General features: G+C 37.8%; 1 protein-coding gene across 6 annotated transcripts in view; it reads left to right on the top strand.

Moving 5' to 3' along the window:
- kiaa1109 (KIAA1109 ortholog) overlaps window positions 1-24,353 on the top strand; it is a 447,188-nt gene that overhangs the window by 238,818 nt on the left and 184,017 nt on the right. For all 6 annotated transcript variants that reach the window (XM_073042844.1, XM_073042847.1, XM_073042845.1 and 3 more), the window contains exons 34-38: window positions 1,903-2,030; window positions 8,338-8,540; window positions 12,677-12,874; window positions 15,468-15,679; window positions 20,728-20,879. In XM_073042844.1, the coding sequence (XP_072898945.1) occupies window positions 1,903-2,030; window positions 8,338-8,540; window positions 12,677-12,874; window positions 15,468-15,679; window positions 20,728-20,879 (893 nt within the window). The remainder of the gene's footprint in view (window positions 1-1,902; window positions 2,031-8,337; window positions 8,541-12,676; window positions 12,875-15,467; window positions 15,680-20,727; window positions 20,880-24,353) is intronic.

Raw genomic sequence — 24,353 nt, 5'->3', positions numbered from 1 at the left:
TTGCATAGAGCAGTGGTCTCCAGCCACCGGGCCGTGGCCCAGTACCGCTCTGCGGCCTGGTGATTGAGGACCACTGGCATAGAGAATTGACCAAGAAACATTCTAGTATGGATCAGCGAAATGCAAGACAGTGAGGTTATATTAATTACCAAACCAGATAACATTGGATAAGTTGTGACAGAATTTCAGACTGAAAATTGCTATCTAGCACATCAAACAGGCCTACTTGTTCTTTCAGTAGTTGAGGTATTTGCACACTCAGCAAGTCAGCTCTCATAGTATTAACTTTGGGCATCTGAGATGTGTCCTCAGAAGGTTTTGGGACATCTCTATAAATTATTTGTCCCAGCAAAGTGTTTGAACATTCAGAAATGTCTCCTGTTGTAGATGTGCAACTCAATGGAACCACTGTCAGATCGTAATATTGAAGTTTACAATGTCATTGCAACTTTTGAGATTTCAATCAAACTCCTGCTGTTACTTTTATTCTCAGGGCTATAAAAGTTTGATGCACTTTGAGGTTGGAAAACCAAATGAGTTTCTGGAAGAGTACCTGCTTGTTCTGATAAATAAAAAAATTAATTTCAAACTTTGAAGTAAATTTATTATCAAAATCTATATGTTACCTTGAGATTCATCTTAAGGTTCAGTGTCTCTGCTGTAAGTCAGTTCACAACAACAGTAACCACTGGGCAAGCAATCCCACCACACAGATGTTCTTAGTTCCTCTGTGTAGGTGATAAAGGTTGTTAGGAAGCTAGTATGCGTAGTCAAATTTGTGGTTTTTGAAAATAAATTTTATTTTGCTTTCTGCTATCTATCAGAAGTATTATATCCTTCAGCACCAATTAATGAATAGCTAATACCTACCAGTCGCTTTTCAAAACTGGAGTGCTAGACCAGAGAGTACTAGGTCATTAGTACGAGTACAGTGTCCTGTTTAATAAAAGAAGTGGATTTTAAAATGGGCAGCTGTTCTTCATTTTTTCAAATGGACATGAAGCATGTTCTTCATTTAATTTCTGCTTTGCACCACTGAATCTTCCATGTAAATGGCCAGCATTCTCATGGTCTCTATTTGTCAGGTATTTTGAATAACTGATGATTTGGTATCAAGTTTTCCATAGAGCAAAGAACCTATGACCTTCGTATAGGGTCACCACCGTTAATCATCTCCTGCAAGTATTACTAATCAGGGTATGAACTGACAGCAAGAATAGGCAACCAGTTCTTCAAGCCTGCTTCACCATTTCACAAGATCATGGCAGATTTGCTTGTACCACAATTGTGAATTTCCATTGACTTCTGATAATCTTTCACCTTGTTAGTTTTTAAATATGTAGCTACCTCTGCATTAAAGTTATTCAAACACTCAACACCGCCTGCTCTTTGAAAAAAAGAATTCCAAAGCTTTAGGATTATTTTACTCTTCTAAACTCAAGCAGATGCAAATTGTTTAGTCGTTCCTTGGGAAGTAACTTGATATTTCATAGTATTTTTCTCATAAGCCATCCCTGAACTCCTTCTGATATTTTAACGTGCATCCTTAAGTAATAAAACCAGCCAATGCTTTTTGCTTCATTAATATACCGGTAGTTCATAGCTTAAGTCACTCGCGCTCAAAAATCATGGAAAGATGATTGAATAAGGTATTTTCTAGTCTGGTTACAGATAAGATGGGCATTAAAAATCATAAAAACGATTTATCAATTTCGCAACATTAAAGTAGTAACTTGGTTTTCAACATAGCTGGTATAAATTATTGCAGTTCCTCATTATTGAGTAACAGAGTTTGATATCAGACAGACGACAATTAATTCAGTGTGTTACTCTTCACTCAAAAGGAATTTTTTTTTTAAATGGTACTTTCAAACTTACGTGATTTGTTCTTGGAACGTTTAGGTGAATTTATGTCTTTTACAAGCATCAGTGGAAGAACCTCCAAACTTCATCACAAACAAGAACATCAGTCAGGTTTCTCTGGTTGCATTGTGTTTTGACAGAATTTCTACCCAAATTTTGATTAACAGGTAAATTATTAAATCTTTGTTTTTCATAAATGATAATTCAAGCCTATAACAGTACATAGTTAAGGCCAACTGCAGACAGATTACACAGGTTACTTGGAGGTGGTTCAGTAAAGTGCACAAATACAGAACGTGCTGGTGGCTAGAAGGTCGATCATCAGGGCTCCTATTCTGCCATGCTAAACACTGTCCAAAGACAGTTCCATAACATTGTGCACCATTGGGCTGGATACACTTTATTTCTGCCCCTTACTTTAGCATTATTCACGACCAGCTACAGATGTGGAGGACATCCTAAATTGTGTGATATAGAAACTGCATTGCATGGATGGGAATGCCATCAAGGACATATGTCTAGAAAGGTGCAGAAATATCATAAAGGACCCACCATCCCTGATTTTGTACTGCTTGTCACATTTCCATCAAGAGAGAAGCTATTCAGCATCCATGCCAGGACCACTAAGCTCAAAAAAAGTTTCCCCCAAGCTGTCGGGCTGATCAAACCCTCCACCCATTAACCCATTTCACTATCTCCCAAAAAGTATTCACCCCCACCTTGGAAGTTTTCATGTTTTATTGTTTTACTACATTGAATCACAGTGGATTTCATTTGGCTTCTTTTGTGTTGAAGTGAAAACAGATCTCTACAAAGTGATCTAAATTCATTATAAATACAAAAAACAAAATAATTGATTGCATAAGTATTCATCTGCTTTAATATGGCACACCAAATCATCACTGGTGCAGCCAATTGGTTTCAGAAGCTAAAAATTAGTTAAATGGAGATCACCTGTATGCAGTCCAGGTGTTTCAATTGATTGTTGCAAAAATTCACCTGTATCTCGAAGATCCATCTGCTGGTGAGTCAGTATCCTGGCAAAATCTACACCCATGAAGACAAAAGAACACCCCAAGCAACTCTGCAAAAAGGTTATTGAAAAGCACAAGTCAGGAAATGGATACAAGAAAATTTCTAAATCACTGAATATCCCTTGGAATACAGTTAATTCAGTGATCAAGAAATGGAAAGAATATGGCACAGCTGTAAATCTGCCTAGAGCAGGCCGTCCTCAAAAACTGAGTGACCATGCAAAAAGGGGATTAGTGATGAAGGCCACTGAGAGATCTATGTCAACTCTGGAGGAGTTAAAAGCTTCAGTGTTTGAGATGGGAGAGACTGCACATGCAACAACTGTTGCCCGGCTGCTTCACCAGTCACCGCTTTATGGGAAAGTGGCAAAGAGAAAGCACCTGTTGAAAAAAATCTCACACAAAATCTTGTCCAGAATTTGCCAGAAGGCATGTGGGAGACTGACATCAGCTGGAAGAATGTTCTATCGTCTGATGAAACCAAATTGAGCTTTTTGGCCACCAGACTGAGCACTATGCCAAACACTGCACATCATCAAAAGCACACCATCCCTACCGTGAAGTATATTGGTGGTTGCATCATGCTGTTGGGGGTGCTTCACTACAGCAGGCCCTGGAAGACTTGTGAAGGTAGAGGGTAAAATGAATGCAACAGAATACAGGGAAATCTTGGAAGAAAACCTGATGCAGTCTGCATGAGAACTGTGACTTGGGAGAAAATTAGTTTTCCAGCAAGGCAGTGATCCCATGCATAAAGCCAAAGTTACACAGGAATAGCTTAAAAGCATTATTAATTGGGAGTAGAGATATTAATTTTTTTTTCTTCTTCACTTATAAATATATTTTTTTTGTTACGGGGGAGCTGGAGGAGCTTCTGATCGATTGCTGCGGGATTCATGTGTGTAATCATGGTGATTGCCATGACCTGTAAAACAGAGGGGGGTAATGTTGTGTTTCTATTCATTCACAACATTAGTGGGGGGGTATTTTGTTATCTTTTTTCTTTACTATCTATCTTTCTTCTATTTTTCTTTTTTTGCCTGGATGATTGGGGGGGAGACACATAGCAACATGGAGAATTTTAAAGAGGTTCCCCAAGGTATTATGAATGACTAATTTATTCAATTTTTTAAGTTTTAATGTTAATGGGCTTAATGGACCTGTGAAAAGAAAAAGAGTCTTAACATATATTAAGAAAATGAAAGGAGATGTAGCTTTTTTGCAGGAAACTCATTTAACAGAGACAGAACATCAGAAATTAAAGAGATATTGGGTTGAAAGTGTTATTGCAGCTTCATTTAATTCAAGGTCAAGGGGAGTTGCAATTTTGGTTAATAAAACCTTACCAATTAAAAAACAAAATGTACTAATTGATTCTGTGGGGAGATATGTGATTATACATTGTCATATCTTTTCGGAATTATGGACTCTTATGAACATTTATGCACCAAATGAAAATGATGCAAAATTCATACAAGAAACTTTTTTGAATTTGGCCGACGCACATGATAAAATATTAATTGGTGGAGATTTTAACTTTTGTTTAGACCCAGTTCTAGATAGGTCAACTAGGGCTGTTACAAAATCAAAAGTAATAAAGCTAAATTTATCATTGATGAAAGACTTAAATTTGATTGATATATGGAGAATTAATCCAAGAGAAAGAGATTATTCATTTTATTCAAATAGACATAAAACTTATTCAAGGATTGATTTTTTTCCTTTTATCAATGAATATTCAGGATAGAGTGAAAAGTGTGGAATATAAAGCGAGAATACTGTCAGATCATTCCCCCTTGATAATGACAATGATAATGATGGATAAGGAGGAATTGATTTACAGATGGAGATTTAATCCTATTTTATTGAAACATCAAGATTTTTGTGATTTTATGAAAAAACAGATTCAATTTTTTTTGGATACAAACTCATTCAGTTGATAAATTTATATTATGGGAAGCGATGAAAGCATATTTGAGGGGTCAGATAATAAGTTATACTTCTAAAATTAAGAAGGAATATATGGTAGAAATAGATCAATTAGAAAAAGAGATTACAAAATTAGAAAAAGAATCCCAAAGATATATGACAGAAGAAAAACGAAGACAACTTGTCAATAAGAAGCTACAATATGATACACTCCAGACATATCGAACAGAAAAAGTAATTATGAGAACTAAACAGAGATATTACGAATTAGGTGAAAGATCACACAAGATTCTTGCTTGGCAGTTGAAAACAGAGCAGGCTTCCAAAACAATAAATGCAATTCGAACAAGTGCAAATAAAATTACATATAAAACTTTAGAAATTAATGAAACTTTTTAAAAAAATTTACTCCGAATTATATCAATCAGTATCACAAAACGAAGTTGTTGAGATAGAAATTTTTTTAATCACAAATAACTCTTCCAAAATTGAATTCAGAAGAACAGAAAGGATTAGATATGCCCTTTACATTAAAAGAGGTTGAAGAAACTTTAGGATCACTCCATAGTAATAAATCTCCAGGATAAGACTGTTTTCCGCCTGAATTTTATAACAAATTTAAAGATTTATTAATCCCTCCCTTTATGGAGTCAAGCGGAAAGAACATATAAACTTCCACAATCTTTTTTGACAGCGATCCTAATAGTATTACCAAAAAAAGATAGAGATCCTTTAAAACCAACATCATATAGGCCTATCTCTTTGTTGAATAAGGATTATAAAATAATAGCAAAAATTTTATCTAATAGATTATCTAAATATTTACCAAAATTAATACATATGGATCAAACAGGCTTTATTAAAAATAGACAATCGGCAGGTAATGTAACTCGGTTACTCAGCATAATTCATCTGGCACAAAAGAAGGAGGAAATGAGTGTGGCAGTTGTTTTGGATGCAGAAAAAGCATTTCATAGATTGGAATGGGACTTTTTATAAAATCTTTTATAAAATGGATTAAAACAAATACTAATCTGAAAGCTAAATTAGTGACAAATGGTCAAATTTCAACATCATTCCAGTTAACAAGGTCAACTAGACAAGGCTGTCCATTATCACCTGCCCTATTTGTATTGGCGATAGAACCATTAGCTGAATTAATTAGAACCGATCCAGATATTGTGGGCTTCAGAGTTAACCAGGAGGAATATAAGATTAATTTACTTGCTGATGATGTTCTGATTTATTTAACAAACCCATTGCATTCGTTGCATAAATTATCTTTTAGATTGGAAGAATATGGGAAAATATCAGGGTATAAAGTAAACTGGAATAAAAGTGAAATTTTACCCCTTACTAAAGGAGATTATAGTCAATGTCGATTAGTAACTCAATTTAGATGGCCGACAAATGGTATAAAATATTTAGGTATAAGAGTCAATAATGATATAAAGTATTTATATAAGTTAAATTATTTGCCATTATTGAAAAAAATTCAGTAAGATCTTGATAAATGGATGATGTTACCAATAACATTAGTAGGTAGAGTTAATGCTGTAAAAATGAATATATTTCCTAGATTACAATATTTATTACAAACATTACCAGTACAACTGCCCCAGAAGTTTTTTCAAGAGTTGAATAAATGAGTGAGGAAGTTTCTTTGGAAAGGTAAGATGTCAAGAATATCGCTGGAAAAATTGACATGTAAATTTGACCTAGTAGGGTTACAACTCCCAAATTTTAAGAATTATTATAAAGCAAATCAACTTAGATTTATTGCATCTTTTTTTGATGAAGAAAAACCGGCATGGATTAGAATAGAGTTAGATAAGATAGAAGAAAATATACCAGAAGATTTTATATATAAATGGGAATCCAAATGGATACGGGAAAAGAATCTCTTATATTAAAACATTTGATTGATTTATGGAATAAGATAAATGTGGATGATGAGATAAAGAAATCTTTATTAGCAAAGAGAACCCTAATTCAAAATAGACTTATTCCTTTTACAATGGATAATCAACTTTTATATAACTGGTTTCAAAAAGGGGTCAGATATATAGGTGACTGTTTTGAAGGAGGTATATTGATGCCGTTTGATCAATTAAAGAATAAATATAAAATATCAAATAACACTCTTTTCTGTTATTTTCAATTAAAGGCCTATTTAAGAGATAAACTGGATCAAACAATGTTAATGCCAAAACCTAATGAAATAGAAACTTTAATTCAAAAAGGAAAATTTTAAAAATTTACGTCTTGTATGTATAATTTGATTCAAAAACAGACAATTAAACCAGGAATTCATAAGTCAAGACAAAAATGGGAAACTGATTTGAATATTAAAATTAATGAAACAAATTGGTCAAGACTAGGTCTTGTTAGTATGACAAATACAATAAATGTCCGAGTTAGATTAGTATAATACAATTTTTTACATCAATTATATATTACACCACAAAAAATAAATAGATTAAACCCAAATTTATCTTACCAATGTTTCCGATATAATCAAGAAATCGGTACTTTTTTACACTCTACTTGGTCTTGTTTTAAAATTCAACCTTTTTGGATAAATCTAAGACTTTTACTGGAACAAATTATCAGAATACAACTTCCACATAGCCCAATATTATTTTTATTAGGCAATATTGAAGGGATAATACCGAAACCTAAATTGAATAAATATCAGAAAAAATTTATAAAAATTGCATTGGCAGTAGCCAAAAAAGCTATTGCAGTTACTTGGAAATCAGATTCATACTTAACTATGGACCGTTGGAATAATGAAATTTATAGCTGCATTCCACTTGAAAAAATTACTTATAATTTAAGAAATGAATATGATATATTTTTGAAAGTTTGGCACCCCTATCTACAAAAGATAGGATTAAATATATAGGTCCTTTGAAGATAAAATTATTAGTTATTTGGGGGGAAAAAATAAAGATGTATACTAAAGTTATTTTGAACTTCATAGAGCATGTGGGGATCCTCCGATATCCAGGCAATCCTTCTTTCTTTCCTTCTTTCCTTCTTCCTTCCTTCCTTCCTTCCTTTTTTTTTCGATAGGGATGTTATGGGGAGGGGGAGGGCTAATATTAATTTTCACTATTCTATTCTATTCATTTTATGTAATTCTCTTAAAAATTTAATTAAAAATATGTATAAAAAAGAAAGTAATCAATTATTAAATTTCATTATTGTATGCACAGCTTTTGCTACTCCCTTTTTAAAAAAAGAGTTAAGTTATGCTTGGGTCAAACCATAGTGGCTTATTAGTTTTTACATACAAAGCATTCAATATTAATTTAAAAAGTACTCCCAAACATGTGTACATTGATTTTTATTTTCAATCATGCAAAAGAATTGGGCAGCTTTATACTAAACCATAAGCATTATAGTTTAGGACAATAAATGAATGTTTGAATTCTGTGTTTGTTGTGTTTGCACATATTGGATAACCTTCAGTATACAATCTTCTCTTTACAACTGTTTCTAATAGGGGTATAGTAGAAGATGGAAGCAACAATCCAGATGCAGGGAGAGTTTCTGTTGCATTTGACAAATACGTAAATGCCAGTAAGATGCAGCCACAGTCATCTGGCTCTCTTAGGTCAAATGCAGGTGCGGAGAGGGGAAAAGAATTGGCTGCCAAGCTCAATGTCCATCGAATTCATGGGCAGTTAAGAGGTCTTAGTACAACAGGTGAGGTGACTGTTATTTGGAAATTGTTTAAATCAATATGTTCATGCATCAGTTTATTAATCTGATAAAGTTTTAATTGAAATGGTAGTGCTACTGCATATCAGCATTTTAAGATTACTTTTAGATATTTCCTAAAGGAACAAAGTAAAATTCTGACCTTGACTAAATAATTGCTGCCAAGTAATCTCTACACGTGAGGGAAGAATGTTCATCTTTAACTCCACTAGAGAAAAGTTTTCTATTCCGATCGTATTTCAACAAGCAAAAAATAAAAAAAAAGCTAATATACTACCAAGAAAATATTTTAAAAATATTTTGTTTTGACCAGATCATAATGCTTATTTGAATGTTTGTGATATATACAATAATAGTATTTGTATAAATTATAATGATTGAGATGATAAGCAGAGAAACTAATCTGTAATAGAAAGTTTAATTCTAACTAATTTAGAATTACTGGATGAGAAAGACTGTTGACAGAACGGCCAGCACCTTTACTTGAGCAATATTACAGATGGATGTTGGAAGGGATATAACAAAGAATAAATAAGAGCTTTGAAAAGAAATATAAAAATATGCTGCTTGAGATAATATTTCTACTCAAATGAGATGAAAGTGGTTGGTTAAGAGTGTTTTAGAACATAAGAAGTATGCCACATGGTTCCATGAGCCCACTTCATTTAATAAAATTATGGCAGATTGCACCTGACTCCCATATCCTTGTTTACCAACATATTCAAATATCCTAATTTCCACTGTGAATATACTCTAAAACTGGAGAATTCTGATAATTACTGAGATTCCTGACATTACAAAGAATCTTAAAAAAAGAGTTGGAAGCTTATTCATGTTAGTATATGGGAAAAGTACAGTTCAATGACTAAACAGTGAAACCTCCAGGATCTCCTGGTTTCCAGACTGGGGTTTTAAGAATATAAATGATGAAATTAACTTTTTTTGTGAAATGCTGAAATTTGATGAATGTTTGTTCTAATTTCATTGATAGGTATGAATGAGATGTACCAAAGTACATTTGTGAAGGGTAGTTCATATCTAATGAGGTATTTTTTTGAGCAAGCAACTTAGTCTAATGAGACAGGGCGATGTTTGTCATTTATATGACTCTCCAGGGAGGTATTTGATAATGTTCCAGATTAGGAAATGTTAGCAAAAGATTGGAATAGAAAACTTTTCTCTAGTGGAGTTAAAGATGAACATTCTTCCCTCATGTGTAGAGATTACTTGGCAGCAATTATTTAGTCAATTCCATGTTAGCTCATGGAATTGAGATCATTGTTAATATCAATAGGATTTTAAGTAGTCAGTAAAAAATTAGTAGGATCTTTCAGTTTAAATGAAAGAAAATGACTCATAATGGTGCTAAAGCTATCTGCTTAAACCCAGTCTTCATCGGGCCTGTATGCAAACTTGGCTCATTAGCCGGTTCTGCTAACAGTCACAAGACTCTGTGGTGAGAAGGTCAACTTTCATAAACAATATACATCTAGGACTAGGGTTGGTATGATTTGGGGTTCAACCAAACAGAATTGCTGTGATGTTCCAATTAAAGAAACATCGATTTGAGTGAATGCTGTGTAAATACTGGTCATACACAATTGTCAGTCAGCAAGAAATAACAGATAGTGCAATGCATAACATTATAAAGAAAGTACCGTAGATTCCGGACTACAGAGCGCACCTGATTTTTAGCCGCTGGCACTAATTTTAGAAATAAAATCATTTTTTTAAATGTAAAGGCCGCACCGGATTTTAGGCCGCACCGGATTTTCGGCCGCAGGTGTCCCACGTTGTAATATGAGATATTTACACAGAAAGATATTACACGTGAGGATTTTTTTAACTTTTAATTAAATCCATATGGTAACAAAAACAAATACATATTGCAAATGCTTTTTTTCGAACCGTGCCCGTACGCGGCTACTTTTAAATATACGTTGCGTATACTTCTTTACTGAACAACATTCCAATATCTCCTAACGACTGGTAAAAAATATATATACTGCAGCCTACCAGGAAAAGTTATTGATACCTTTAACTTAAAAGCAGATTTCGCTCGGATCCAAAGCCGCTCGCGGAATCCGCTCCCCCCCTCCTTTCCGTTTATCGCAAACGGCATTTAAAAGCAGATTTCGCTCAGATCCAAAGCCGCTCCGCCGCTCGACCCCCTCCTTTCCGTTTCATCGCAAACGGCATTTTCCCACAAGACGCCGCGAAACCGGGTGTGTCGTCATAGCATCCCGCGATGTAGTACAGAAAACAAATATAGTTTAAACTAAGAGGGTAGGTAGCACAATGCTTCGAGTGTTTTCCATGTTGATGAGGGTGAGTACAAATGACTGATTTACAATAATTTAATTGTGAAAGTGCGCTTGATTTATCGTACAATTTCATTGGACCTCTGTGAACTACTCATCAATTTTATTGGTCTACTGTTACGAGGCAAAATGTTTACGAGGCGGCATGAAAAAAACTTTGCATTAGCCGCTCCGGATTATTGGCCGCAAAGTTCAAAGCTGTTCAAAATGTGGGAAAAAAGTAGCGGCTTAAAATCCGGAATCTACGGTATATTTGCAAATTTTAGCATTATTGAAAAGTTAGTAGGAAAAAGAAAATTTAAAAAATAGAGGACCCATGAGTTAACCCAGTCCAAATGTACACATAAAGTTGGAGCTCATCTTGAAATCATCATTTTATTCACACGCTGGACCCTCTGAGTGAAAGCACATAAAACCCATTCCGAACTTTGCTCGAAATCCTTCTCAAATAAATGGGTGCTTTCTCAGGAGTATTCACCCTTCCTCCTTGGAGCCATTCATCTGCACAAAGCACTTCATGCAACAGGAACGCTCCTTCCCATGGCATCCTCAGCCATCTTCCCTCCTGTCCTTTCTGCAGCTTCCACCAAAAAGACCCACAAACCACACTGTCAGTCACAAATCTCATTCCTCCCAGTTCTCTCTAGAACCTTTTCCTAATTCCCCCATACTAATTGGCTGACACAACATTTCTAAGTTGAACATCGTAGCCCCTTTTAGACAAAATCAAACCAGTCTACCAGCAGAACAGACTGCTTTTACAGATTTGCTAAAATGAAATAGCTCCAGCATAACAGTAGAAATCTTCACCAGGGCATTACATTATATTTACAACTGATTTAGGGAACAACAAATTCAGGTTTGATGATGGAAAAATAATGGTATATTATGAGCATAGCCAGGTAATTTAAAATGACTAAAAGATAACAGCTAGAGTTTAGGATATTTAAGTTTAAAGTATTCAATTTATATCAACAAGGAATAGATCTTTATTCTGATATATCTCCCTATTGTGATAGATGTAACAATGGAGAAACTTCACTAATTCATATGTTTTGGACTTGTCTGAGTCTTGAAAAATTTTGGAAGGAAGTATTCCAAAGTTTTTCGGTGCTTTTTAAAGCAAATTTTAAACCTAATCCTTTGACAGCCTTATTTGGTATTGTTGGAGGAAGTGATATTATTTTGAAGACACAGGATTTGCACATTTTGCCTTTTATTTCTCTTATAGCCGGGAGGGCATTGTTGCTTAAGTGGAAGGATGCCACTCTGCTTAATCATACTCATTGGTTAAATGATGTTATGTCATGTTTACAATTAGAGAAGATTCGCTGTTCAATTTGTGAACCTAGACAAGATTTTTTAACATTGTGGTGACCTTTTTTCAATTATTTTCAAAATCTTTGATTTGCTATTAAGCAGATGTTGGCTAATAATATGTTTTACTCTATGATAAGGAATTTTGCCTTTTCTTTAACCAGACGGCTGTTTTTTTGCTGGTAATGGATTTAGATTTTTTTTGTACAATAAAATGATCTCTTTTCAATATTATGTATAAATTTGATTTATATGGATATGGGGTAATAAGACTATATTTGTGATTCCAATATATTGAAATTGATATATATTATATATCCTACTGTACTCTTGTATTCTTTTATATAAGAAATAAATAAAAATATTGAAAAAGAAAGAGCAAGGAATAGATCAATCTATTTTTAACTGATGGCAAAAGATAAGAACTGTAGTCTGTGCATTGATACGTTGCTTTGAATGTGTATTCTTCTGTCTTATTTAAAGACTTAGGAGCATGTGCAATTACTGCTATTCCTTTTGAGAAGTCAAAAGTTCTCTTCACATTAGAAGAATCTGAGGATTTCAGTTTCACAGACGATACTGAACATCTTAAATCTACTGAAACAACCAAACCTCCTCAATATATAGAGAAGTGGGGCTGGATAATGTTTGAATGTGGGATTGAAAATTTAACCATAAAAGGTATGCTTTTTTTTACTTTTATGGAGCTCTCAACAAATATGTACTCTGTTAAATATGATTTCCATTTCTTGATTCTCTTATTATGTTGTAACAGTTGCTTTTAAATAAATACACTTGTTTGTGGGATCAGCGAAAAAATTATTATTGAGTTGGCATATCATGCAGAAAACTTATTTGAAAAAAATCCTGAACATCATTGTTTAAACATGTGATATAAAAAGCTTTGTATATAAAATATTTTCAGAAGTATATTACAGATGTTTGTTAAGCTTGTAATACCAAATAATGTCATCTAAATGGTGTGCAAAAAACAAACTTGTATACCTATATTTAAATTGCTAATACTGTGTGCCATTGCAAGTATCTTTCAAGTTCAGAATAAGAGTAACCAATGTAGGGAGTTCATCCTCGGCCCTAGGTTTTTAAACGATACCAGTTCACTATCAGTACTCATCTAAGGCTGGATTGTTTGTGTATTATTAGGTATTAAGCTGGCTTTGTGCTGACTCCTTTTTAACAGGCTGTTTATTAAGCTTTAAAAATCTTGATTTTATTCCTTAAAATGTTTCGTCTTCTAGATTGGAATAGAAAATGATGGCTTTCATTTTTCATTAGATGCAGTTCAAATCAAAATATTCTTGAAATGTTGGAGTTAATTTATTAAGCTTATAGTCTGTTAATATTCAAAATACTACTAAGAGATAAAACTTAAACTTGGACCTGATGGTTGAGAACTAAAACACATTGTAAATCTGAGCTCAGTATTTCAAATCTTATAATCTTACCTGTCCTTGCAAATGGCCACTTTTTATGTCTTAATTACGATAATTTAGGCATTTTTGTTTGACTGTAACACTGGATTAAAATACAAAGCTGCAAGAAAGATGTTTTGATATATAAATAATTTGTTTTCAAATTATAATCATTTAATTCTCTATATTATTCAGCATAATTTTATGTCAGTCAACAGGAACCCTTTTGAAAAAGAGTAGTCAGTTTATTGCTACAGTGTGCTTCATTAGCTAGATATCTTTCGTTAACTTTAGGCTCAAAAATCATTTGCCTGTAAGTTTCTAGAAGTGACCACAGTTAATGGGACATCCAGGATCTTTCTGAATGATGGACCAGCAATCTCATTGACTAATAAGTGATAGAGAAAAATATTGAAAATATTGGTTAGAATTTTTTCTGGACCAAAAAGAAAAATCAGTATGGTGGAAAATAAATGGGAGTAACAAAGAAAGAAATTTAGAAAGGTAAAGTGTGATGAAAACCAATTAAAAAGAAACAGCTTATTACCTATACAAAAGAGAACCCACATTTTAAATTGTCCCCTCTCTAGGACTTCATGTTTGATTGCCTTTGCTGTTACCTTTTAAATCTGGTATCATTTCCATTATTCAATTTCTCAGCCAAATTTTGACAAGTATAATAGTCCTTTAGGGTCCCAATGCAACAATTTCATTGAACACAGGAAATTAGTGGTGTGCTGCTTTGTTTTGTGTGTGTAATAATAGTGATGTAAGTTATCCACAACTGATGGCTAACTTCAGATGCTATTAACACTGTGTGCAAATACGTCATTGTTTTGACAAATGAATGTTGGTCAAATAATTTCCTTTCACAGGACTGTTTTTCTTCAGTAAATCTTCAGAGAGTACATAATTACACATCTTTAATGAAGTTTTATTAATGTATTGTTTCATATTAAAATGTGCATTTGGTCTGTAGTCAGTCTCAGTTCAAGAATGCAGTTCTTTTGATAATTTTAATTAGGTTATTTTGACATAACTTGTTTTGCAGTTCAAGTCAGGAAATTGCATTTGGAGCTGGGGTATTTCCCAAGTCTAGGAAATTCATTTTATGAAAAGAGGATTGTAACATAGAGAATGATGTGCTTTCTCTTTGTGTTTCTTTTACATCTGATAGGAAACCAAACACCAGTCTCCTATCTGTGCTTTACTGAATATGTGCATGTTTTAAGTACTCTGCATGCTGCGATGTTAAACAAATATACTTCTATCAAATGATTTTGGCAGGTGATAATCAAATTATTTCTGTCCACTCTGGTGAAATTTCTTTTCTCCCTTTAACCCAAGTCATGTCACCAGCTGCAGTTATGAAATTCAGGTTATTTCCTAATGCTGAGATGGGTGAGAGTGAGTGAAAAGAGTAGAAAAGCTGAATGGTCAATGCCATGCTGTGAGCTTTCATTGAAAAGTGATGAGAGGCCAGAAAGAGAGGAAGGTATGGAGTTAGCTTTCCTGTCAGATTTAAAATGTATACAAAGAGAAAACACATCATCTACATCACTTGCCTCAGCCAAACTATCCACTCCATGCCCCAATTTCCCAACCATTAGAATATGCAGGAAAGGGTGTTTTGGTATGTGGTGAGATCTCCTAGACAAAGAAGTGAACAGGATGTTAAAGTGGAGAATGTACTCACTGTTGTTATTAGTTTTGAAAATGGGATTAAAAGGGAAACGGTTAGTTGTGACAGTGAATTTGATTTAAATGGGAAATCTGAAACCAGGTTTGTATGTACATTTTTGAGGTGATGCCAGCTGTTGTTACTGTACTTTGATTCTTAGGAGGAAGACAGTCAGGAGCTATGCTATACAATGTGCTGGGGGCTCTTGGAAAATCAAATACAGCAGAGGGAAATGGGATGCTGAAGTCAGGGGATAGCACTGGTTCTCCGACTGGCAGTGGCTATAGCACTGATGTATCAGAAGATAATCTGCCTCGTGATGATAAAAGTCCAACTTCAGACAATAATGGAAATTCAGCGTCTGATGATCAGGTAATAAATCAATTATGCTGAATAAATCCATTATAAATATCATTTAAGTGTATTAACAATCCTTTAAGATCATATTTCTGTGTTTGGTATAGAACTTCCAGCAGTTCTCGTTATTTTTGCAGGTGCGGGTACATCTATTCCATGGGTATGATTGTAGACTGTAAAGGGATGTGCATTCATAAAGATTGGCAATCAAAAGTAGATTAGACTGACAGTTGATGTAATTGTTTCAACCAGTGTTGCACAATGACAGTCAGTGAATTCAAGCTGCACATATTCTTAAACCTGAGGCTTAAAGCTCTTAAAGCTGTGAATTCTTTTGCAAACATAAAATATTAATTTAGCAAACAGTAAAGGTAAGAATGTGGAGTTTATATAAAATGTGCCTACAGCTAATACAACTCGTGAGTGAAACTACTCCAATTGCCCCTGATGGAAGTACAATAACTTCTTCAGCAAGCATTAGTGACTGAGCAACAACACACACAAAATGCTGGTGGAACACAGCAGGCCAGGCAGCATCTATAGAGAGAAGCGCTGTCGACGTTTCGGGCCAAGACCCTTCGTCAAGACTAACCGAAAGGAAAGATAGTAAGAGATTTCAAAGTAGTGGGGGGAGGGGGAAATGCAAAATGATAGGAGAAGACCGGAGGGGGTGGGATGAAGCTAAGAGCTAGAAAGGTGATTGGCGAAAGTGATACAGAGCTGGAGAAGGGAAAGGATCATGGGACAGGAGGCCTCAGGAGAAAGAAAGGGGGCGGGGAGCACCAGAGGGAGATGGAGAACAGGCAAACAACTAAATATGTCAGGGATGGGGTAAGAAGGGGAGGAGGGGCATTAACGGAAGTTAGAGAAGTCAATGTTCATGCCATCAGGTGGGAGGCTACCCAGCCGGTATATAAGGTGTTGTTCCTCCAACCTGAGTTTGGATTCATTTTGACAATAGAGGAGGCCATGGATAGACATATCAGAATGGGAATGGGACGTGGAATTAAAATGTGTGGCCACTGGGAGATCCTGCTTTTTCTGGCAGACCGAGTGTAGGTGTTCAGTGAAACGGTCTCCCAGTCTGCGTTGGGTCTCACCAATATATAAAAGGCCACATCGGGAGCACCGGACGCAGTATACCACACCAGCCGACTCACAGGTGAAGTGTCGCCTCACCTGGAAGGACTGTCTGGGGCCCTGAATGGTGGTGAGGGAGGAAGTGTAAGGGGAGGTGTAGCACTTGTTCTGTTTACAAGGATAAGTGCCAGGAGGGAGATCGGTGGGAAGGGATGGGGGGGGATGAGTGGACAAGGGAGTCGCATAGGGAGCGATCCCTGCGAAAAGCAGAGAGGTGGGGGAGGGAAAAATGTGTTTGGTAGTGGGATCCTGTTGGAGGTGGCGGAAGTTACGGAGAATTATACGTTGGACCTGGAGGCTGGTAGGGTGGTAGGTAAGGACAAGGGGAACCCTATCCCAAGTGGGGTGGCGGGTGAATGGGGTGAGGGCAGATGTGTGGGAAATGGGAGAGATGCGTTTGAGAGCAGAGTTGATGGTGGATGAAGGGAAGCCCCTTTGTTTAAAAAAGGAAGGCATCTCCTTCGTCCTGGAATGAAAAGCCTCATCTTGAGAGCAGATGCGGCGGAGAAGGAGGAATTGTGAGAAGGGGATAGCCTTTTTGCAAAAGACAGGGTGGGAAGAGGAATAGTCCAGATAGCTTTGAGAGTCTGTAGGTTTATAGTAGATATCAGTAGATAGGCCGTCTCCAGAGATGGAGACAGAAAGATCAAGAAAGTGGAGGGAGGTGTCGGAAATGGACCAGGTAAATTTGAGAGCAGGGTGAAAGTTGGAGGCAAAGTTAATGAAGTCAACGAGCTCAGCATGCGTGCAGGAGGCAGCGCCAATGCAGTTGTCGATGTAGCGAAGGAAAAGAGGGGGATGGATACCGGTATAGACTTGGAATATGGACTGTTCCACAAAGCCAACAAAAAGGCAGGCATAACTGGGACCCATACGGGTACCCATGGCTACACTCTTGGTTTGGAGGAAGTGGGAGGAGCCAAAGGAGAAATTATTGAGAGTAAGAACTAATTCTGCTAGATGGAGGAGAGTGGTGGTAGAGGGGAATTGGTTAGGTCTGGAATCCAAAAAAAAAGTGAAGAGCTTCGAGACCATCTCGGTGGGGGATGGAGGTATATAGGGACTGGACGTCCATGGTGAAAATAAGACGGTGGGGGCCAGGGAACTTAAAATCATTGAAAAAATTCAAAGCACGAGAAGTGTCACGAACATAGGTGGGGAGAGATTGAACAAGGGGGGATAAGACAGTGTTAAGGTATGCAGAAATGAGTTCAGTGGGGCAGGAGCAAGCTGAGACAATAGGTCTACCTGGACAGGCAGGTTTGTGGATCTTGGGTAGGAGGTAGAAACGGGAAGTGCAGGGTGTGGGGACTATGAGGTTGGTGGCAGTGGATGGGAGATCCCCAGAGCTGATAAGGTTGGTGATGGTATAGGAGACAATGGCCTGGTGCTCCTTAGTGGGGTCATGATCAACGGGTAAATAAGAGGAGGTATCAGGGAGTTGTCGCTGTGCCTTGGCCAGGTAGAGGTCAGTATGCCGGACAACAACAGCTCCCCCCTTATCAGCAGGTTTTATAGTGAGGTTGGGATTGGTGCGGAGGGAGCGGAGAGCAGAGTGTTCAGAAGGAGTGAGGTTGGATTTGGAACAGGGTGTGGTGAAGTCAAGACGGTTGATGTCCCGTCGGCAATTAGCAATAAAGAGATCCAGAGCAGGCAGAAGACCAGAGCGGGGTGTCCATGAAGAGGAGGATGGTTGAAGATGGGAGAAGGGGTCATCGGTGGGGGTAGGAGAGTCCTTGTCCAAGAAGTAAGCTCGGAGACGGAGCCGGTGGAAGAAGAGTTCAGCGTCATGGTGTACGCGGAACTCACTGAGGTGTGGGCGAAGGGGGACAAAGGTGAGGCCTTTAATGAGGACAGAGCGCTCTGCCTCAGAGAGTTGAAGGTCGGAGGGAATGGTAAAGACCCGGCACGAATGAGAGATGGGATCAGAGGGGAGAAGGAGGCTGGTAGTGTCAGTGGAGATGGAAGGGTTGGGGTGAGAGGAAGATGGAGCCTCTGAGGGCCCAGGAGCTGACAATGGGATCTGAGGGAGAGGGGATTGCATAGTGGTGGTGGGGGAAGGGGAGACGGGAGTTACAATCGCAGCATGTGAAGACCCGGCCTGGAGTTCAAGGCTGGAGTCGCAGTCGGTGGCTGCGCAATCGCTTTGAAGCTGTCCATGGCCATTGGAACCCGTGTTGATGGTGCTGGAATCCGGATTTTCAAAATGCCCTGGGTCGCTGGGGCAGCCGAGATCGACGGCCGAGGCCAATCCATGGCGGTTGGAACACGCGGTGATGGCGCTGGAGTCCGGGTTTTGAATATGCCCTGGGTTGCTGGGGCCGCCGAGATTGACTACCAGGGCCGGGGACGCGATACGAAGACCATGCTCTGGGATCTTGCGATCCTTGCAGGACATGATAAAGTCAAAGAAACGGCGATTGCACGCATGGATCCAACGGGGATGAAATAACGGACAGGTCCATTGCAAACTGAGAAAAAGGTGTCCCGGAGGCGTGGAAGCGATTGTGATAGGGACGCCAGGTACTTTCTCATGGCGGAGAGTGTCGCCCTCAGAACTCGACGGGAGGAACAATGAGTACCTGGAATCCTCAGAAGGTCCAAATTGAGAAGCTCGAAAACGGATCCTGAAGCCAACTGGAGTTAGTTGGCAGCGGAGACACGTTCCAAGGAAGCATATATGGCTGTAATAGCGGGTCTGGGTCAAAATATGATCGAAAAGTTGAAGGGCCAAAGGAATTATAGATGGGGAGCAGTGACTGACAATAGTTACATTTTAATGAGGTGTGTAACATCACTTCCAGATACAGGATGTCAATCCATGGAAGTAATTAATGGCGATTGCGTAATCAACTCCATTCTGCCATAGATATTGATATTATCATAAGCTGCCCTATTAAGAAATGTATGGAAAATCAAGTACAGTTAACTGCAAGTTTTCTATTCTATTATTACTATATTGGGTCTTGAAATTGCTATTTTTATCTTTAATTTTATTATTTGATGATACGTGAACATAACTAGCAGGTTCAGCTTTTATTATCCATTCCCACCAGCACTCATGAAGATGGAGATGATCTTTCTTGAACTGCAGGAATCTGTGTTGAAGGTGATTCTGTCATTGCTGCTAGTTGGAAAGTAGTGTGATTTTGATCCATTGAAAATTGGCAATTTGATGGTGGAGATGATCAAGCTACTTTGCACCCTTTTTGATGTTTAAGCTGAGGATTTGAAAGGTGCTGCTGAACTAATACAGTGCCTGTTAGGTAGCACCTTGTAGGTTGCAGCAATGTGCACTGACAGCAAAAAAAAAAATGATGATTAAAACAGTAATTAATAGTAAAGTTACAGTTAGGTAGATTGTTTTGTCCTGAGGGCATTATATTTCTTGATTATTGCTGGAACTGCTCTCATGTAGAACACACCCAAAGTGGTTTCAAGACTTTGAGAAGATTGTAGGTTATTGAGGTTTGAATTGTTCACAAAAGATTGCATGTCATGTCTGTTGACTTGTATCCACTTTATCTAGATGATGTTAAAATAGATCTTTAGTTACATTATATAAATAGGATAATCATATTAAGTTAACTGCCTGTCACTTTTAGAATAAAATTCCAAGTTTCAAATTAACAACTCATGATTATGAAAGAATGATACTAATTATTATAATTTTCAAACAAAATGTGTCAGTGAACAGCAACACAACACTTCATCCAAATTTTGATTAGCTCTCAAATTATGGAGCATAGACTTCAGCTGCTTCTGAGTGTTTTAAATTTTTATATGTTTGACCATTCTCCTACTTGAGACAAACAGGATCAAGTAATCTGTATAGTAAAGATGGCCAACGTTGCAGCAAAGATGAGGCGATAATTTGAAATTTTAGCATTTTGACTTTTATTTTGTTGCCTCTATTTGTTCAGGATGAAGGGGTTGAGTCTGATGACCTCAAGAAAGATCTTCCACTGATGCCACCACCCCCAGATTCCAGCAGCATGAAACTTACCATTAGCGAGATTTGGTTCAGCTTTGCCTCCCCAACCAATTTACATTCACAGGTTCAGATTTACTCCAGGTATGTGTCCCTTTATGTAAGGTAGTTCTACACGTGAAGGTCTCAATGAATAAGGAAACTCTTTATGTAAATCTTTCTTCATAGATGCTTCTAAAGTTGAAATATTTGCTTATGAGTAACTTGGTAATATTGTAAATCTACTGACACCACCTTTGAAGATTTGTGGCCAGCAACGGGTACACTTTCTGCTAAACACTGATCATATGAGCATTTTGCTTTAACACCAAACAGATCCTTGGGATCCAAAACAAGCCCTACCCAGAAGCTGGAAAAGAGCTTGCAAAACCAGGTACCAGCTTCGCTGGAGTTGTCCTTCACCTTGGCCACAGCAGTCAAAGACAAAGTCTTCCTGGCTAAGTTGGAGTTGTCAAAGTTGTCTGACTAAATATTTTGTATGTGTAACTTTCAGTCATTTAGGAATGAATAAAATGTTTTAAATTTAAAGACACAATTAATTTGTTAAACTGCAAAAAATGCACATGGATATACTGAAGTCAGTGGAGAAGTAGTCACTGCCTAGTGTAGTGTTTTATTGTGGATTTCCATTGTAAATTGTGGGGGAGAAACCTATGAAACCCCGCTGATTTCCTTGGCTGCATAAGTCCAGGGAAGACACTCTCCGGTCCTGCCAAACTTGTGAGATTGAGATGGCTCTCTCACTCCAGACCCAGGTTTGTGTGGATGCTGTGTAATTTGCTACCCTGTTACAACTCAGCGCCAAGAAATGACAGACAACACACTGAATACAACTAAAGGAATTATGTTTATGTTTATTAACTGAAGGGTTTGTAAAAAAAAAAGACCCATTATAATTAAACAGTCAAATGTGCACAAGTTGGAGCTCATCGTAAACTTACCTGTTACTCACGCACTGGACCGTCGGCCTGGACCATCTTCCGAACATCACTCACAATCCATCTCAAACAAGCGTGTCTCCCACCGGGTTGCACCCCACGACCGGTTCTCCCCAGCATCTTCTCTCTTCATCTGCTGCCGATCAAAAACTCCAAGACCAACCTTACTGTGCCTCACTTAAAAAAAACCTTTCCCCAGTTCCACCATCCTAATTGGATGGCACACATTCCTCATCGTCCCTTATTTTCAACAATAACCCAAACAGGCTGAAAGGAGAACAGACTGCTCTTACAGACTGCTAGATGAAATACCTACAACATAACAGTAAAGATGTGAACCAAGGCATTATACCTACAACTTTGGACATGAAGGCCATTATTTTGGTCTCTTTCACTGGTCTAGCTGGACTACTGAGGAGTGAAATGCCAGAGGGAAAAACAGCAATGAGCATCTGACAGCAATTTCAAGATTGATTTGAAATCTGTACTCCTGACAGTTAGATTCAAAGTACATTTATATTCAAATTATGTGTACAGAATATAGCTCTGAGATTCGTCCTCCCGGTAACAGCGATGAAACAGAGAAACACCATTAATTCTGTTCAAGAAAACATCAAGCACCCAATATGCGAAAAAGACCAGAGTTTAGAAATGGCAAAATGCAAGTGGGCATCACACAGAATATCAAACGACAAACCATGAGTCCTGTGTTCAGTTCATTGGGCCACTAGCCCACTGCAGGCCGCAGGGCAAAGAATTATTTACTGAAGCACCCCAGACCGCATCAATCACTTGATCAAACCACTCAAAAACAACAAAAGAAAATGTAACCAGATGCCAGGAACACATGTAACATAAACCTCAAAGCCCCATAACGAGTCCACAGCCTCTCCAATTGATCCTTGCAAAATGGATCCCATGACTCCCACACTTTCCTCTGAAGCAGCTCGTGAGAGGGAGAGGAAGACAACACCAAGCACCCAACGGTCTTCGGCTCTAGTCCTTGTCGACTTCAACCTTGCTTGACATCTCAATTGGAGAAAAGAAATGGAGTTAATCATGGGCTCATGCACTGTGTTCAGGCTTGTAGACCTCCAGGCTGCACACTCCACACTGAACTCCCTCAGAGATAGTAAGGTATCAGATTATTCAATCGGCCCCAAAACACAGATACCAATGACACGCAGATTGGTAGTAGAATCATATTTGAAAGAAAAGGTGGTAATTATAGTAGTTTTGTGAACTGTCTGCAAGATGTTACTGTTCATCACATTGTTCGCTGGCACCATCAGTTATATGGGGAATATTCTCACAAATCCTTGCAATTATTGAGCTTCAGTAGTATAGTGTGAATGTAATAGCTTCTGCAGGAGAATGTGTACCAGAGTTTCTTGCAGAAAGTTCACGAGAAGCTACATACACTTTGAACTTTGAGAGGTTTGTCATGGCTAGGATCAATTCCTGCCTCAGCAAAGACATGGGCCCGCTACAGTTTTCCTATTGCCACAATCAGTCAACAGTGGATGCAATCTCACTGGCTGTCCAGATGACCTTAGATCACTTGGACTGTAGTGTTACCTATTGACTACAACTCAGTGTTCAACACAATCATATGGTCAATTCTAATTAACAAGCTCCTAAAGCTAGGCCTCTGTACCTCCCTCTGCAGCTGGATCCTTGACCTCTTCGCCTGGAGACCACAGTCTGTGTGGATCAGAAATAACATTTCCTCCTTGCTGACAATCAACACTGGTGCACCTCACGAATGCATGCATCATCCACTGCTTTACTCTCTCTACACCCATGATTGCGTGGCTAGGCACAGCTCAAACGTCACCTATAAATTTGCCAATGACATAACTATTGTTGACAGAATTTCAGATGGTGATGAGATGTACAGGAGTGAGATAGATCAGCTAGTTGAGTGGTGTTGCAGCAACAACCTTGCACTCAGTAAGACCAAGGATTTCTGGTGCACATTCCAGCCATTTTGGGATGCCATGTAGGCTGGAGACAGTGTGGAATCTTTTCTGATTTCCCTTTGGATCATCTCTGCCGTAAAAAGGAAACTTTTGACCTGCATAATGAATAATATGTCAAGAGCAGTGTCCTCTTTTGTGAATTTTTCAGGTATTTCCTTCTCAAAGGGTGAACAGGATGACCCATCAGCATTTCCATGATTAGTCGGCCTCTTGAATTTGATCTTGTAATTATGTCCTCCAAGAAACAGAGCCCATTCATGCTGGTGGTGTTAGTGGAATAACCTTCTGTGCATTGAAAATGGATAACAGTGGTTGATGATCACGAATGAGGGTAAACTCTCCCATGCAAGTACTGGTTGAAACATTTTATACCCCAAACCAAACTAATTTTTCTCTGCATCGGTAAGGGAAGGTGAAGCAAAAGTAATAGGGCATTCACTTCCATCCCTCATAAAACGTGACATGACTGCTGAGTACAGTGTCTGACATCACCGTTTTCTTTGTTTTTAGGAAAGCTGCTTCACACTACTTGGTCCATTTCTTCCCTATCTGTAATACTGAGTTCAAGGGGTTGACTGCAGTAGCCAGGTTTGGCAGGAACCTATTATAGTAATTGACAAATCCTAAAAAGGACACAG

Source organism: Hemitrygon akajei, chromosome 4 (assembly GCF_048418815.1).
Source record: "Hemitrygon akajei chromosome 4, sHemAka1.3, whole genome shotgun sequence".
In the NCBI taxonomy this organism is placed as follows: Eukaryota; Metazoa; Chordata; class Chondrichthyes; order Myliobatiformes; family Dasyatidae; genus Hemitrygon; species Hemitrygon akajei.
This window is presented reverse-complemented; position numbering and strand designations above follow the sequence as displayed.